This window comes from Cnephaeus nilssonii, assembly GCF_951640355.1.
Source record: "Cnephaeus nilssonii genome assembly, chromosome: 5".
Classification (NCBI taxonomy): domain Eukaryota; kingdom Metazoa; phylum Chordata; class Mammalia; order Chiroptera; family Vespertilionidae; genus Cnephaeus; species Cnephaeus nilssonii.
In genome coordinates this window covers 38,971,207-38,990,287 of record NC_137076.1, presented here as the reverse complement: position 1 = coordinate 38,990,287, position 19,081 = coordinate 38,971,207, and the positions used below count along the sequence as shown (strand labels likewise).

Here is a 19,081-nt window from a genome sequence, read left to right as displayed (position 1 = left end):
TCATTGACTTCTGAGCCAATAGATAGTGCCTTCGTCATAGTTTTCTGGGGGGGAAAGTAACTGTGCGTTTGTTCTGCAGATGCCCAACTCCCTCTGAATCGTGCAGATTGGTGCTGAGCACGCAACAAAAGTTTGTAGCTCCTCCGCAGTTTCTGGTGCTTGGCAGGGGAGAGGAGAGGACGGTGGCATTCAACGCCAGGAGCAGTCAGGGAGCCATCTCCTTTAACTTTTCTTACCCGTTATCGTTTGCAATGAAGAGGAAACAGAAGAGATTTCTGCAGATGACTTTGTTATTCATGGTGGCTTTAATATTCCTGCCCAACATTGGTCTCTGGTCTCTGTACAAGGATAAGCACCTGGTGAAGTCCACCGAGCCTGGGGAGCAGCAGGTAAGTGCCCCCCAGAGAAAGATCACAGGAAAGCTGGTAAGGCAAGCTGTGACCCGCGGGGGAGGGGGGGGGGAGGGCACCAGGAAGCAGGTGGGGGATGGCTTGGGTTTTCTCCCAAGTCTTTACAGAACTGACATTACCAGACTCTAGAGACTTTGGGTTTTAAGCAAGTAGTTGTTTTAAGATCGCAGCCAATGGCACGGTGAAATGTAAAAGGAACTAGAAAAGGAGGGCGAGAGAGCTCTAGAAGTCAAGATAATCTTTCACCATTGGTCTTTAACGTTGGTTTTGTTTTGATCTGGGTGAAAGGTTAACTGCTGATTTGTGGGATGTGGGAGTAGGTTTGGTGCAAGTTTATCACAGAGATTTGTCTTTGCCTTTTATCTGCTTTGGCTGTGTATATTGAATTGGGCAAATTAAAGCATTAAAATAGTGAAGTAGTGATTAAAAAACAAACTACAGTTTTCTGTATTTTAGGTTGTTATTTTTGCTTAGCAACAGCTTTTTACCCTTGGGGAACTTAACGTCTCGGTTTCTTCTCCCCTGTTGCTAAGGTGGTACAGTGGAGTATACACAGCAGAGTTATCAAGCATGTCCCTTCAGTTTCACAGTCTGGTGATAACAGTTTGTTGTTAAAAGCTTTCCCACAAATCAGAAATACCATGTAGTGTGGTATGCTTTATTTTTACTTAGTATGCAATCCATTAGTATGTGCATTGCTGTTGACTTAACATGGATCAAAATAACTATCTTTCTTAGTGAGCAATAGTGCAAAACACCCTTCACAAAATGTTGATGAAATCCAATATTGTTGAGTTCCTTGTTTGTTAATAAGTAAAACAGTTCCTGTAATTAAACTTTTAACAATTGACTGCAGCCTTCTTTATGGTATTGATATAACACTTTTCAGTTAGCCCTGTGCATCCGCTCGGAATATTAATATTTTTAATTTCAAGGGTCATCACCCATGTACACGACATACCTTCCACATACATACAGAAGTGCTTAAGTTGTCCACTTGTGAACAACAGAAATATATTTAGTAATGGCAACTAAATATTGTTTCTTATACTTAACAAAGTTTAATTTCTTTTTACACAGTGAGTGGTTAGTTGGTAAAATATATGGAGGTAATCTGCTTTTTCATTATGACAAGTAATCATTACCAGTTGCTAGACTCTAAAGATAACTAGTTGCTTATGGATTTTTGGTGGATTGGAATTTTGAGGGAAAATGCTGACATGTTTTCATTTAGTTATTGATATCGATTATCATTTCTAATAGAAATGGAACTTTGATTTAAAGTGTATTCTGTAATTGCAATAAAAAAAGACATGGGTACTTTGGATGTTAAATTTTTTTTTTCTATTTAGATCACTTATTTCTACAACCCTTGGTATGAAATGAAATTTTATTACCATTGGTAGTTAATACACTATTATGTAAAACTTCCATTCCAATATTGACAAAATACCTAAAAGAAAAATATTTTTCTTGAATTTTCTCATTCAATTAACAATAACTATCTGAAATATTTGCCGGTATAGCAAACATTAAAAACTAATTAATCTTATTAATGAGACCTTTACAACCTATTAACTGGGTCTATTGATTTTGACCCTTAATAAAAAATTGGTTTCTATGATGCAATAAGAATATAAAATATGACAAATCAACTCTCTTATTTGTCATTAAAATCTTCAAAAATGGTTTCCTTGTTTCTGGTTCTTCTGTAGTAAAATGATGCTTAATATCAGATAATAAGTTAATGGGTATCAAAGGGATGAAGTGGTAAGAGAAGGAACAGTTTCTCAAAGTTCATATGCCATAGAGTAACAAGATAGATATCTTGTGACATCCCAGTTTACTAATTCTATGTAACAGTTTTGAAACCAAGAATAAAGAAAAGATAGTAGTAAATGTCATAAAATGAATGTCGGTCATGTACTTTAGTATTGTTAGCCTAAATTATGGTTTTTAAATTAATACTTTTTATAGATACAAAGTCAAGTTTAAAAGTAAAATTAATTACTTTCTGAAAGATAGAATTCATTCTAAAACAGGAAAAGGTAAACTTTTATTGGTTTTATTATATTAATAAATATAATTGGAAAGAAAAATAGGGTATGTTGACATCATTATACAAGTATCAGATAAGTAAAAGTTAAGTTTTATCCACACATATGCAATTGACAAAATAAAAAGTTGCTTGCAGTGATGAATTAAACATGCTTACTATTATGATGTAATATTTTGCTAATGTATCGATATTTCAATGTTAGGAAGTCAGCTAAATGCAAAGGTTTTTAATTGAAGCATATAAGTTGACTATTGGGGTAATGTGTTAATTAAATTTAGCAATTTATTTTAAAAAGACATTTTCTTGGTTGATTGCTAAAATTTTCTCCAAAAGCCATCTTTTACTATATTTATCACCAAGTTGTAAAATGCTGAGGTTAAGGATTATGTGCTGATTGGGGCATTGAAAGCAATAAGTAATGAAGCTATTCAAAACAAGTCACATGCCCAAATGAGAGCTCTATTTTTACATCAGTTATTTGTCAAACCACAGTGTGGTTTTAAGGGTGGCATGGCAGTGCTCACAGGAGTTGAAAACTTTCACTGTTTTTTGTAGTTTAATTTTTACAGTGGGTTTTAGGGAAATACTTTAATTTGTGGAAATTCAAAAATCACAGAATGGCTAATACTTTTTAAAATACTCTTAATTTGTATTTTATCAGAGTATATCACTAATAGTTTGCCTATCTACTATTCAGTATAGTGTTTATTATGTAAATAATAATTCACATAATAATTTAATTTATCTGAGGTAAATTAAAGGGAGGGGAAAACAGAAAGCACTGATCAAATTGCATGCTAATTTTTGTGTTGTTTAGTGTTTTACATATTTCTCAAGTCTTATATGCTTACAAATCAATTCTTTGTATTTATTATCATTTTACATTAAAAGTAATACTTATAAGTCCCATAAGATTTAAATATTTGCCCCAGAAATTTTACAAACATTTTACAGAAAATAAAAAATATGACATAAAAATTTCCTAACTATTTATCTAAAAGCTTTTTTTCCTTTTATACAAAGAGAATTGAAAAAATAGTTTTAGTCATGCAGTAATTAAAAGGTTTATTTTATTGTTTGAGCTCTGCAAAATTGGAATCAGGCTGAGATAAATATTAAGCTTTTGCAATTTGTAAGGTTTTATAAAAATTTAAACATATTTTATAGTTCTTGTTTAGATGTTATTTAATTAAATTATCAATCATAATTATCATGTTATTTTCAATTGAGTTAATTGTGCCACTTTTTTTGCCATATATATTACAAAAGTATTTATTGATAATGAATGTGATATTTAGCGAAGGATGATTACTGTATGATTATTGTATAATAGTTCATAATTTTATTTAAAATAATTTGAGTAGCTACTCCTTTTTGGTTTTAGCTGCAATGAAAATTATATATTTAGATATTCATTAAACTGCATTAGGATGCTAATTAGAACAAAGCAATATTTCAGAACAAACCTACTTCATTCAGTATTATTACATATCTTTTCCTAATCATTTATGAAAATATAAATAAATAAAAATGACTCCAAAACACTTACTTTTTTTGAATACATTGAAATGATTGATTTAAAAAGCTGTAAAATAGTTTAGTAACTAAGTTGCAAACAATATGAGTTAAAGAAAAAATTAAAAAGTAATCAGAATATGAAGAGATTTTTGCAAATAAAAAGTTGGATGAAAATCTCAGAATTTTAAATCAGACATTTTCAGAATTGTTCAGAATGATTTTAGGAACATGTTTGGCCTGGATATTTTACCACATTAAAAACCAACCAAACAAACAAAAACTAGAGACTCAAGTCACTTTTAAACTATACAACCTTCTTTGTACTTAAGAATTGCTATTTATGAAATAGGGCTAATCATGCTTGCCTCATAAAAAGGTACATAAAGTTGTGAGATCACACCTTGGATATGGAAAATATTTTGAGGTAAGATGTTGTTTTTAGTCAGATCCACATGTAAGCTATACTTGGTAGATGTGAAACTTAAGCTATATATATATATCTTCAAAGAGATCCCTCAGCATCTTTTCCAACTCTTCTAATATTAGCTCCACACTTTGGGTAGAGGGGGGAGATTTCCTTTCAGCTAAGAACATTATATTGTGGTATTTTAAACTTGTTTTATGATGGGAAGGTGTCAGATAATTGGTACCCAGTGTATGCAAACATGCTTTCTTTTGTCATGGTGATCACTAAAGCTGTAGAGCATGTCTATATTTCTTTTTCAGTAAACACCCTAAATATTGGAAGAGCTAAGAACAGAAGAAAAAAATTAAGATTTTTCTCCTCTTGAAATCAGATGGTACATTCTCAACACACTAGATGTGAAATAATGAATTAATTTGGGACTGTTTTTAATTAGCTAAGATGTAGATTTTAAAGTTAGGGTTGTAAGGACCTTTTCTTGAATTTATAGAAAATCCATTCTGACTTGTTACAGGATCTTACCACACAGATGACTGTAACAAGTGTCTTAATTATTTGCTGTGACCTAGTAGATCGAAACATGATTAGTTCATTACTTTGCCCCATGGGAGACAGTATGAAACAGTCTTCTGTACACAATCTGGTAAATAATGAGATAGTTTCCTGCCCCCCCCCCCCCCCCCTATTCATTGCTGTCCTGGATCAATTAACCTCCCTTGTGTTTTTTTTTTTTTCTATAAAAGAAAGCAAATCAGGGGTGGAATATGTAGGGTAAAGGGTGAGAAAGTTTGGACCATTTAAGTGGTTAGAGAAGAGAAATGAGTTTTGTTTGGTAACTTTGTTTTGTTAGAGGTAGCCATGAGAGCCTTTAGAGAAATTTTCAACTATGTCTCCCCATGTAAAACTTTTATAAACATGAGAGTCATCAAGAATTGCCTTAAAGCCCAACCAGCGTGGCTCAATGGTTGAACATCAACCTATGAACCAGGAGGTCACAGTTCAATTCTTGGTCAGGGCACATACCCAGGTTGCAGGCTGGATCCCTAGTGTGGGGCATGCTGGAGGCAGCCAGTCAATGATTCTCTCTCATTGATTTTTCTATCTCTCTCTCCCTCTTTCTTCCTCTCTGAAATCAATCAATCTATCTATATCTATCTATCTATCTATCTATCTATCTATCTATCTATCTATCTATCTAAAGAATTGCTTTAGAGGAGGGACTAATAATTAAAATAAAGACAAGACATTATACAATGTGAGTAGCATACAGTTTCAGGTTTGGATAAGTTCTGTCCAGCAGTCATGCTCATTTCTCATTTGCTTGGCTTGCTTAGGATGAAGAGGTAAGTCCTGGATACTTCAGAATCTTAAAACCATCTGACATGACCATGTTGTTCTTCTATGTCCTTCATATTTACATATATGTTTACAAAAATACCATTATGGAAACAAAGGTTCTAATGTGCAAAGAAATAGGAGGTTCTGAAGATGACAGTAAAGATAAAGACACATACTAGATGCTTGCTCTCCTTATGACCTCCATCTGTCACACCAATGCTTAACAATTCCTAAATTATCTCAAAATGTAGTTGTAATGCTTGGGTGAACAACAACAACAAAAAACAAATAAAAAACATTTGTGCCACTGAGAATATGTATTTAGACAAGCACAAAAAATACATATACTGGGTTTATTTAATGCTTGAAAAGAAGACTCAAGGCATACATAAATACTGAAGACATGTTTACCCCCACTATCTCTCACATATATGCTGGTGTCTGTTACTACCAAACTCCAATGAGGTGGCCAGAAAGAGGGTGTAAAAAACAAATATATTTAGAGAAGTAGGTAAATCAGTGTTTTCTCCAACTTTTCTACTTCCAGTGTGGTGAGGAAAAAAAAAAACAACAACACAAGGTGGACTGGATGAGCAGTACTCTCTAATTAAATGTACTCATTTCACATATTAATTTAGCCATACACACATATACATACATCTACACACATGGTCTCACTTATAAAGAAAAAATAGACACACCCAACTGTTTCATTTCCTACATTTTTTTTTTTTACTTTTGTAACTTCTTGCTTATTTCATTGTGTTGAATTCACACAAAAAAACTATTAGTCAATTGAGTTTGAAGCATCACTTAAATGTTATTAATGTAATTCTGGGAAAATGCATCTGTCTCTAGGAGCACTTATATCTATTTAGCAAGTGTGAGAATTACAATAAGGATTTAGCCTGTTAGAGTTGCACAGTTTATACATAGGGCAAGCCATTGTTATCTGGTAATATAATCAATACAGTGATGGTTGCCATAGACTACCAGCAGGTGCCTATCAGTTCGTTGTTACAAAGGAGTGGTGGAGTCTCAGTGAGGGCTGAGAAGGCTAATTTTGAATTTAGTTCAAGTACTCAAATACTCACGCCATGCTATTTCAGTACATGAAGTCTAGAAAGCCAGAAACAGTACATTTTATTATCAATCATTTTGAACATTTATATTATATTAAAAATGACCAAATGGGTCAGGGCTGCCACCCAAGTTTGAATGAGTTGGGCTTTCCTTTTTCCTTACTTTTGGCATGTCTCCCCAGCGAGATGATTCAATTGAACTTAATTTGAGGAGAAATATCAGAACTTCTATGCTCTCTTATTCTCTTTTAGGATATAAGTGTGTAGGCTCTGGATCAAATTATCAGGGTTCAAATTCTGTGTCCAGCACTTAGCACTCTGTGTAATTTCTTGAGCAAGTCATTGATCTTCCCCAGAGATGTTTTTTCTTAAATCAAGTGGAGATGACAATACTTTCCAGTAGTGTTATAGTGAGGACTGTGAACAACATATATAGTACTGTGAAGAACATATAAGGTTAATGGATATAGATTATTGTTATAGATAGTATATGCATGTATAAACAGTAATTGCCTTTAGGAAGGTAGTTCGGGTTTGTTTAATCAATGGCTCTCTTTGCAAGGCAATGCCAAGACAGCATAGCAGAATGATGGATATTATAGAGGACTGCCACAGATGTGTTAAATCTGGAAGGGAAGATTGTTGAATACACAAATAAATAAGGTCTAGAAAATAAAAGGGCTTTGTTTATAGTTTTTGGTCTAATACTTGACAAATTGTCAATTTTAATTTTCATATAATCACTTATTGCAAAAATGATTTTTGATATATTGTATTCAAAGTTATTCAAAAATTGAAGTTTTCAATGTAATTCTATTTTATTAAAAAGACAGCCATATTTCTATGTAGTGACTATCTTCATGTCCCATAACAAATAAAGCCCATGACTCACATGTAGGCATTTTTTCTCTACATGAATTGCAAGCAAGCATTTGAGAACTAAGCAAGCATGAATTACAAGCAAGCATTTAAAAAGTATATATTTTTTTATTGATTTCAAAGAGGAAGGGAGAGAGAGATGGAAATATCAATGATGAGAGAGAATCATTGATTGGCTGCCTCCTGCACATCTCCTCCCACCCCCACCCTCCACAACAGGAATCATCCTGGGCTTAGCTGTAATTTTGCTGCCAGTACTTGCGCTTGCCTGTGCTGCCATCTTGGTTCTTCCTCTGTTTGCTCTGGGCTGCCTACTTTTAGTTCCAGTTCTCTTAGTTGCTGAGTAATCCTCAGCAAGTTACTTACCTACTCTGTGCTTCCGATTTACCATTTCTAAATGATTATAAAATTAGCGCCTACTTAATTGAGTTGATATAATGGTTAAATAAGCTAATATGCATAAAATGATTGAAAAGCATGATGGTACATAGAAAGCAATCGTAAAGTGTTAGCTGTTATTATCTATTAGACTTCTAGATAATTGAAATTGGACATACAGGCAAAATATGTTCCTATACCCTTTTGTTCATAAACCCATCATGCAGTTATATAAAAATTTCTGAATTTTTACAGGCTTCTAAAAAATGTTCCAAGAACCTTTAACTTCTTTTACGTTTCACTTTTTTTTATTCTTAGTAGCCCATATGAAAATAATATAGTACTTATTTTAATGTTTTTGTAACTTGAACCAAGGGCTCCTGCAGTCCTACATATTGGCAGCAACTGGATTTCAACAGAGAATTCAGTTCTTCCCAGCATATGCACTCAGCAACCAAATGTACTGTGGTGACCTTCCCCCCCCCTATATTTTGTGCTATTCTTTCCACTTGGTGTTGATTTCTCTATGTGTATTTTGCCCTCAAGGGATATAATATATCTCATAAATTATTTCATTAAATCAGTCTAAACTTCCAAAGAAAATGATCTAAAAATGTCTTCAGGGTCGAATATTTTAATATTTTATGTAACTTGAATTTCAACACTTTTGTTCTGGCTGCTTCTGTCAGTAAGATGGTAAAGGGAAAATCAAGAATGATGCTGCTAAATGAGAGTAACTTGACAAACTAAGAGCTGTCTCATTTCCACTTTTAGTGCTTCTAAGAAATAAACTGACTGGGAAGACTGAGGAATGGAAAATTGTATAAAACTGGGTGGTGAGAGAGGATAAAAAATGCTTTCAATCCCTAGCTGAGTGAAGTTTATAATTTTTTAGAAAGCCTAGCAGAAGGCTGTCAGATTAACAACTATATAATGGGATTGACCCTCCTCTTAACTTCTGTAGAAACTTTCAACTTCTCTTTCACAAGCTGAAGGAAATTGCATTTTCTGCAAGATCCTAAGCATTTTGAGGCAAACTTGTTGAGTTCTAATACTGTATGAAACGTATAGGGAATGATACACATCAGGGAGGCCAAGTGGATAATATTCAAGAAAGGGTAGAAATATAAGCCACTCTTACCACTTTAACTCCTCTTCCCTGCTTATTCCTGCTTAGAGCCTTTTTCCCCCCATCTTTTCCTTTGAATTTTTTTTATTAAAGATAAATTTCACCTAGGAATTGATTTAATCAATTATTGTTCCTATAAATGGATGAAAGGCTTGAAACATGTTAAACACTTGAGTCTCTTGCATTACAAAAAAGGTTCTGTTGAACCTACTAGTAAATGCATTTCCAATTATTGCAATGTATATGAGAAATACGTTTTAGCTCAAGGCTTCTGCTGTTAGTCTTTGTTGCTATTGCTTTGTTTGTAATACTGGGAACTGCCATCTTATTTTAAACTATGCAATCATAAAGTAAATATTGCTTAGTTTTGTCACCTCAAGGGAAACAATCTTTTTGTAAGTTAAAAGTAAAAACTGGCAGAGTGAAGCCAAGACTCCCAGTAAAGAACCATTCTATGCTTTTTTTTCTTTAGCTCTTCCTCTGTCTTTTCCAAAGCTGCATTTTCCAGCCTTCTCTTCTCTCCTCAAATCTCCCTTGTCACCACTTCTCTTATCAGGCTCAGCAGATAGTCTGGCCTCACTCTTCACTGAGAGTGTAGAATTTTCATATTGGGAGAGCCAAGACCTCATGCCATAAAATCAGAAAAAGCACCTGCGGGTATTCCCCAGTTCTCTATTTGCCTCCTGTTACTATGGAAAAATGTCCCTACTTTTAGGATAAATGCGGAACCTCTATCCAGACTATGGATCACAACTTTTTTGTTTTTAAGGATTTCACGTATTATTTTTTTCTTCGCATTTATTCATTGTCAGCCTTTTCCTTTCGTATCCATCCTTCATTCCAGTATTTAAATTTGCTCAAGTTTTGCCCACTATTGAAGAGGGGTGGGAGCAAGGGAGCAAAGCAAAAATAAAAACTCCCTTTTCCCACTGCTCTGTCTCTCTCCTCTCTCTCTCTTTTTAAAAATTTATTTCAGAGAGGAAGGGAGAGGGAGAGATAGAAACATCAATGATGAGAGATAATCATTGATCAGCTGCCTCCTGCACACTCCCTAATGGTGATTGAGCCTGCAACCCTGGCCATGTATCCTGACCTGGAATCAAACCATGACCTCCTGGTTCTTAGGTTGACACTTAACCACTGAGCCAAACTGGCTGGGCTCCCTTCTTCTCGTAATAACCAAACTGGATGCATCCAATTCCTTACTTTCCACTTCTACCCACCTCAGGCCAAATCCTACTCATCCAATGTTTCAACTGCTTTCACCATTGTCATCAGACATCCTTTGACAGTTCATCAGTCATATTACTTGATAGAATTTAACCATGCATTCTACCTTACTTGAAGCAATAATTTTCATCTGAGGCTAAGAGGTGATGGGTGGGAGACTTGAGAAATTAGAAAAAGCGACTTTGAAAAGCAGGAAAGAGGGCTGAGTAGGTAAACTTGGAGTGATTCAGACTGTGCAAACTCCTATTTTAATTCTCCTATTCCCACTGCCCATCCCTACTACCACCCATGCATAAACACACTTGCCAGTGTCCTCTATAGACTCCTACTTCTATCTTTTCCTTAAAATGGAATATTCTTCAGAGGTCTTTAGAATTACTTCTGTACTCTGCTTTGGGATATCTCACCCAGCCCCTCATTTCAGCTCTCACATTGAAGTTCATGACTGCCAAATCAATGTGTCTAACCCAAATTTCCCTCTTAGCCTATAGTCCACACACCAGTCTGAAAGCTAAAGACATGTATCTTAAACTTTAAATATTAAGGTGAAATTTGTTTTTCTCTTCCATGCTCTACACCTGTCCTCCTTTTGTGTCTCTCATCTTAACAAAGTACATTGTCATCCATCCCAGTGTTCATTATAATTGGACTTTCATTATCTTTACTCTCAAATTTACTTGATTGCTAAGCAGTAGCAATTCTTCCTAAACCATCTCTCTTGAATTCATCTCTTTTATCTGCCTTGATTCTGGCCTAGTTGGGACCAACATAAACACTTCAATAGATGAGTGTAGGAGACCCTCATCTTGGTACTCCTGACTCCAGCCTTCTTCTTCCCTCTACCTCATAGCAGCCAGAGTTGATTATTCAGTGATTCATTGTACATACAGCCCACTGCCCTTCTTAAATCTATTCATTGGCCTCCCACACATTTATATTGAAGTTCTTCTTTAATACAGCTTTACCATATTAAGGTCTTCTTTTATTTTTCCTTAGAGCATTTTAAAAATTTTGTTTAATTTATTGGGATAACATCCTATATAATAAAAGCCTAATATGCTAAGTGTCCAGTCATCCTGTGACTGGTCGACTGTTGAACCAATCAAAGTGTAATATGCTTATGATATGCTAAGGCAGCTCAACTGCTCGCTATGATGTGCACTGACCACCAGGGGGCAGACAATTGACTGGTCAAACAGTTGCTATAATGTGCACTGACCACCAGGGGGCAGGCGCTCAAACCAGTAGGTTAGGTTGCTGCTGGGGTCCGGCCAATTGGGACTGGGCAAGAAGGGGCCAGACACGCCCTGGAGCCCTCCCATGGTCCCTCCCCGGCCCTGATCATGCACCAGTGGAGTCCCTCAGCCTGGCCTGCGCCCTCTTACAATCTGGGACACCTCAGGGGACGTCGGAGAGCTGGTTTTGGCTCGATCCCGCAGACCACTCCCCTCTGGAGGGTGCCAGGATTGGGACTGATTGGGCAAGAGCCCACAGCAGGTACAGTGGGGCCAGGATGAGCGGGAGTGGCAGGTAGGAGCTGCAGGCAGTGTTGCACTGTGGGTTTTGGCCTGATCTCCGCAGGCCACCCCGAGGGACCCCACCCATGCATGAATTTGTGCACAGGGCCTCTAGTTGATTAATAAAATCATATAGGTCTCAGGTGTACAATGCTATAATACATCATTTGTATATTGTATTGTGTGTTCACCACCTCAATTCAAGTCTCCTTTCATCACCATTTATCCCCCCCTCTACCCTCTTCTACCTCCCTACACCTCCCTTTCCCTCTGGTAATCACCATACTGTTGTCTGTGTCTATGAGTTGTTGTTTTTTGTTGTTGTTTTTTCTTTTTTGCTTAATCCCTTCGCCTTTTTTACCTAGCCCCCCAAACCCTTCCCCTCTGACAGCTGTCATTCTGTTCTTTGTGTCTGTTTATATTATTAAAATTTATTTTGTTCATTAGATTCAATATGTAAGGGAAATCATAACTCATTTGTCATTCTCTGACTGGGTTATTTTGCTTAGTGTAATACCCTTCAGGTCCATTCATGCTGTGTCAAAATGTAAGATTTTCTTTTTCACAGTCGAGTAGTATTTCACTGTGGAAATGTACCACAGCTATTTATTCACTTGTCTACTGGTGGGCCCTTGGGCTGCTTCTAAATCTTATCTATTGTGAATAATGCTGCAGTGAACATAGAGGTGCATATATTCTTTCAAATTAGTGTTTCAGGTCACTTCAGATAAATTCCCAGAAGTGAAATCACTGGGTCATAAGGCAGTTCCATTTTTTATTTTATTATTTTTTTTGAGGTAACTCCATACCGCTTTACACAATAACTTGCATCAATCTACATTCCCACTAACAGTACACAAGGTTTTCCTTTTATCCATGCCCTCGCCAATATTTGTTTGTTGATTTATTGATGATAACCACTGTCACAGGTGTGAAGTGATATCTCATTGTGGTTTTAATTTGCATTTCTCTAATGATTAATAACACTTAGCATCTTTTCATATGTGTATCTGCCATCTGTATATCCTCTTTGAAAAAGTGTTTTTTCAGGTCCTTTGCACATTTTTTAATTGGATTGTTTGTTTTGGGGGGTTTTGAGTTTTATAAGTTCTTTATAAATTTTGGATATTAAACCCTTATCAGTTGTATCATTGGTAAATATGTTCTCCCATTCAGTGGGTTGTCTTTTCATTTTGTTCATGGTTTCTTTTACTGTGCAGAAGCTTTTTATTTTAATGTAGTCCCATTTGTGGGTTTTTTTTTTTCTTTTCTGAATTTCCCTTGTACAAAGAGATATATTGGAAACAATATATTGCTATGAGAAATGTCTGAGATTTTACTGCTTATCTTTTCTTCCAGGATTTTTATGGCTTTGAGTCTAAAATAAAAGTCTTGAATCCATTTTGAGTTTATTCTTGTGCATGGTGTAAGAAGGTGGTCTAATTTTATTTTATTTTTTGCACATATCTGTCCAACTTTCCCAACACCATTTATTGATTAGACTATTTTTCCCCCATTGCATATTCTTGCCTACTTGTCAAATATTAATTGACCATGAAGACATAGGTTTATTTCTGGGGTCTATATTCTGTTCCATTGATCTATATATCTGTTTTTATGTCAGTACCATGCTGTTTTGATTGCTATGGCATTGTAGTATAATTTGACATCAAGTAGTGTTATTCCTCTAACTTTGTTCTTCTTTCTCAAGCTTATTGTGGCTATTCAGGCTGTTTTGTGGTGCCATGTACATTTTGGAATATTTGTTATAGTTCTGTGAAAAATGCCATTGGTATCTTGATAGGAATTGTGTTGAATCTATAGATTGCTTTGGGTACTATGGATATGTTAATGATGTTAATTCTTCCAATCCATGAATCACAGCATATGCTCCCACTTATTTGCTTCTTCTTAAGTTTCTTTATTCCGTGTCTCAGAATTTTTAAGTACAGGTCTTTTATATACTTGGTTAAATTAATTCCTAAGTATTTTATTGTTTTTAAAATTAAAAAAAAATCTTTATTGTTAAAAGTATTACATGTATCCCCTTTTTTCCCCCATTGACACCTTCAACCCTGCCCCTGCCCCGCTCCCAGGCCTTCACCACCCTATTGTCTGTGTCCATGGGTTATACTTATTATTATTTTTTTGATGCAATTGTAAATGAAATTATTTTCTTAGTTTCTCTTTCTATTGTTCATTATTGGTGTATAAATATGAAACTGATTTCAGAGTATTAATTTTGTATCCTGCTATTTTATTGAATTTATTTATTAGTTCTAGTAGTATTTTGGTAGCATCTTTAGGTTTCTCTATAAACAGTATCAAATCATCTACAAATAATGACAGTTTTATTTCTTCCTTTCGATTTTGGATGCCTTTTATTTTTTCTTCTCTGATTTCTGTGACTAGGACTTCTAGTACCATATTGAACAAGAGTGGTGAAAGTGGAGATCCATATATTTTTCCTGATCTTAAGGGAAACACTTGTAGTTTTTGCCTATTGTGTATGATGGTAGCTGTGGTTTGTCATATATGGCCCTTATTATGTTGAGGTATGTTCCCTCTATTCCCAGTTTGCTGAGAGTTTATATCATGAATGGGTGCTGGGTTTTATCAAATGCTTTTTGTGCATCCATTGATATGATCATGTGGTTTTTATCCTTCATTTTATTTATGAGGTGCATCACATTTATTAATTTGTGGATATTGTACCCACCTTGCATTCCAGAATAAATTCAACTTAGTCATGGTGTATCATCTTTTTAATGTATTGCTGGATCTGGTTTGATAATATTTTGCTGATGATTTTAGCATGTATATTAATCAGGGACATTTACCTCTAATTTTCTTTCTTAGTAGTATATATATTTTTCAAAATAGATTTAAATTGATTTCAGAGAGGAAGAAGAGGGAGAGAGAGATAGATACATCAATGATGAGAGAGAATCATTTGATCAGCTGCTTCCTACACACTCCACACTGGGGATCGAGCCCACAACCCAGGCATGTGTCTTGACCAGGACTGGAACTTTGACTTCTGGTTCATAGGTTGATGCTCAACCACTGAGCAACACTGACAGCCGAGCTTCTTTGTAATATCTTTATCTGGTTTGGGAAATAGGATAATGCTGGCCTCCTAAAATTAGCTTGTGAGTCTTCCCTCCTCTTGAACTTTTTGGAATAGTTTGAGAAGGATAAGTATTAGTTCTTTGAATGTTTGATAAAAGTCACCAGTGAATTCATCCAGTCTTGGACTTTTGTTTGTTGGGAGTTTTTTGATTACTGCTTCAATTTCATTAGTTTTAATCATACTGTTCAGATTTTCTGATTCTTCCTGATTCAGTTTTGGAAGATTGCATGTTTTTAGGAATTTATCCATTTGTTCAGATTGTTCAATTTGTTAGCATATTGTTGCTCATAACATTTTCTTACAGTCCTTTGTATTTCTTTAGCATTAGTTTTAACTTATTTTTTTTTCATTTCTGAAATTTATTTATTTTAGGTCCTTTTTATTTATTGACTAGAGGCTTGGTGCATGAAATTCATGCATGGGGGTGTGTGTCCCTCAGCCCAGCCTGCACCCTCTTCAATCTGGGACATCCCTCTCACAATCCAGGACTGCTGGCTCCCAACCACTCGAATGCCTGCTGCCTGATTGCCCCTAACTACTCCCCTGCTGGCCTGATTGCCCCTAACTACCCTCCCCTGCAGGCCTGGTTATCCCGAATTGCCCTCCCCTGCTGGCCCAGTCACCCCTAACTGCCCTCCCTTGCCAGCCTGGTCACCCCTAACTGCCCTCCCCTGCTGGCCTGGTCGCCCCTAACTGTCCTCCCCTGCAGCCCTGGTCCCTTCCAACTGCCCTCCCCTGTAGGGCTGGTCCCTTCCAACTGCCCTCCCCTGCAGGCCTGGTCCCCCCCAACTGCCCTCCCCTGCAGGCCTGGTTGCCCCCAACTTCCCTCCCCTGCATTCCTGGTCACCCCCAACTGCCCTACTCTGACAGCCCAGTCATCCCTAACTGCCCTCCCCTGCAGGCCTGATCGCCCCCAACTGCCCTCTCCTGCATTCCTGGCCCCTCCCAACTTCCCTCCCCTGCTGGCCATCTTGTGGTGGCCATATTGTGTCCACATGGGGGCGGCCATCTTTGACCACATGGGGGCAGCCATCTTGTGTGTTGGAGTGACGGTCAATTTGCATATTATCTATTTGTTATATAGGATGAGTCTGATTAAAGGTTTGTCAATCTGGCTTATTTTTCAAAGAATCAACTCTTGGTTTCATTGATCTTTTGTGTTTTTTGTTTAGACTCTATTTTTATTTCTGCTCTGATATTTATTTTTTTCTTCTACTTACCTTGGACTTTGTTGTTCTTTTTTTTGTTTCTTTAAGTATAAAGTTAGGTTGTTTATTTGAGATTTTTCTTGTTTGTTGAGTAGGCTTGTGATGGTATGAATTTCCCCTTTAGGACTGCTTTTGCTGTGTGTTTTGTGTGTTCATTTTCATTTGTTTCAAGGTATCTTTTGTTTTCTTCCTTGATCTCATTGTTAACACATGCATTGTTTAGTAACATGTTATTTAGAGTCCATGTATTTGTGTGTTTTTCAGTTTTTTAGTTTAACCACTTACTACTTCACTGCCAAGCTTCCTAATTCTAACCACTTAGAACATTTTTAGGTTTCTGAGAATTTTATGTTCTTTCTCCTCCAGGAATTTGCCTGTATTAAGCCTTCAGTTTTGCCTGGATAATTTCTGCTGTAATTCTACTTATCTCTGTGAAAATTTTCCTGATCTTCTATGCTTGGTTTTGTTACCTTACCTTCCTATGAAAGCCTTATTTTTTGCCCTTTTAATGGAATTTATTTGTCTGTTATTAACTCTCTGCTTAGATAATTCATTCACCATTAATCATTTAGTTCCTTAAAACTCAGTGGTAAGTTGAATGATGTCCCCCTTTCAAATATACAGTATGTTCATGTACTAATACCTTGAACTTGTGAATGTTACCTTATTTGGAAAAATGTTATTTGCAGATGTAATTAATTTAAGGATCTTGAAATGCAGAGATCGTTTTGGATTATCCTGGGTGAGCTTAAATCAATTAGAGATATACAGGGTGCATTTGATGGACAGAAGGGAAGAATACATAGACAGAAGCGGGAGATGCAGTGTGAAGATGGGGGCAGAGATTGGAGTGATGTGGCCATAAGCCAGGGAAGCCAAGGAATGCTAACAATCACCAGAATTTGGAAGAGTCAAGGAAGTATTCTTTCCAAGAGCTTCCAGAGGTAGTGAAGCCCTGCCAATACCTTGATTTTGCAATTCTAGCCTTCATTTCTGTTTTAAGTCACCTAGTTTGTGGTAATTTTTTATGACAGCTGCAGGAAGTTAATACACTTAACAATTGCCTGTTTTCACCCTTTTTAATTCCAGTGTCTAGCATTACCTGACCACAAATTACTCAATAAGTATTTTGAAAGAATGAGAAGTAATAATATGATTTGTTATATACATGTATATATATATATACATATATATATATATATATATGTATATATATATATACACACACATATATATGTATATATATACACATATATATATACATATATATATATAGAACTTATTTGAGCTTTACTATATCTATGTAAAAATAACTATGCATAACCAAGTATGTCTATTTAAATATTATGTAGGTATTATAAAAAAAACTATGAATATAAAAAGGTAAACTATTATTTTATTCAGATAAAAAGGTAAACTGTTGTCATAGTTATGAATTTAGGTTACATTAATATGTGCTTTTTCTGTCAATCTCTCCCTAATACATATGCTATTATGCAAAACTTGACTGATCCTAAAACTGAAATCACAATGAGATTTCATCAATGATGTAGCCATCTCAGTATGCTATAGAAGGCATGCATAACTCCAATTAACTTTAAAGAAAACAAGATAGCCATATTCAAACAAGTCTATAAGACAAAGAACAAAATATAATCATTGAATCTACTCTTTCTCTAATGATAGTACCACCTGTGGTATACCTTTTATCATTTTAATGTCTAGGCACAATATGTGTCCACATTTGAGTAGTGACTAATTTAGAAGAGGCTTATTTTATGAACTTTACTAATTTACTTTAAAAAATTGTGGTTGAGTTAATTAATATAACCTACAAGGGAGCACTAAATAGCACAACTCATAGTGTAAGTCATTTTGGAAGTATAGATTGATACATTTCAAGGGGCTGATTTTAATTTGAATGCTTCAGACCTTAAACTTCTATTCATTTGATTCTATAGCATGGGTCCTCCTGTGAACAGCTCCTCTCCTTTTGAACAAATCTATCTTGATTTACCTGTGTTTATTTTAATTAGCGGTTATGTAGCAGGGATTTTGAGAAGGGAGAAAATTCAAGGGTAAAATGTATGAAAGAGATTAGGAAAAAAATTATAAGAGCTAAAAATGATATGACAAGCTTTATTTGGTAGAGGCATATTTAATTCAGTGTCTTTGGGGGAAATGTCTTACTGTTCTGATAATTAAATAGCATTGTGTTTGATGAGATGGTTTCACATTCTTCATAATACTAAATTACTCCAAGCACATTCATTATATTCCCTCTTGTTTGTACTAGTGTGATGGTCAGCTTTGGAGTTTTGAACTTTTCTTTCTGACATTTCTATCAACTAGTCACCTTATTTTGATCTTCTTTCATTTCAGTTGTTATTGTGTGAATCTCAATAGCATATTAACATGATTTTTGATAAAAGACAGTTTATTGGCTATATTCAGCTTTAAAAACACATGAAGAAATAGTAGAGGGAGTTGTTTAGATGGGATCTTTTCCCTTAATATTATCTGCACAATAGCATCTATTAGTCAAAAGACCATTTAAAAACATTCTTATAAATAGACAAAAATAAGACATGCTATTAAGCATTGACTTGTGTCATGATATTTAGTTGGTAAAAGATTGCATTTTAGGTACTCTTACCTAACAAATATCTGTCCATGCGTGTTGAGTTAATCATTATGAGAAACTATGTGCATACTTTTTTTTTAGCAAATTGTCTGACCTGAACACTAAAGGTATTTTATTCTCTTTATAATTTTG

General features: G+C 35.4%; 1 protein-coding gene across 1 annotated transcript in view; it reads left to right on the top strand.

Moving 5' to 3' along the window:
- Positions 1–251: 251 nt before the first annotated feature.
- The window catches only part of GALNTL6 (polypeptide N-acetylgalactosaminyltransferase like 6), a gene marked incomplete at both ends in the record, with an annotated part of 964,759 nt that continues 945,929 nt past the window's right edge, over positions 252–19,081 (top strand). The window contains one exon of the mRNA XM_079773123.1: positions 252–389. Within this exon, the coding sequence (XP_079629249.1) occupies positions 252–389 (138 nt within the window). The remainder of the gene's footprint in view (positions 390–19,081) is intronic.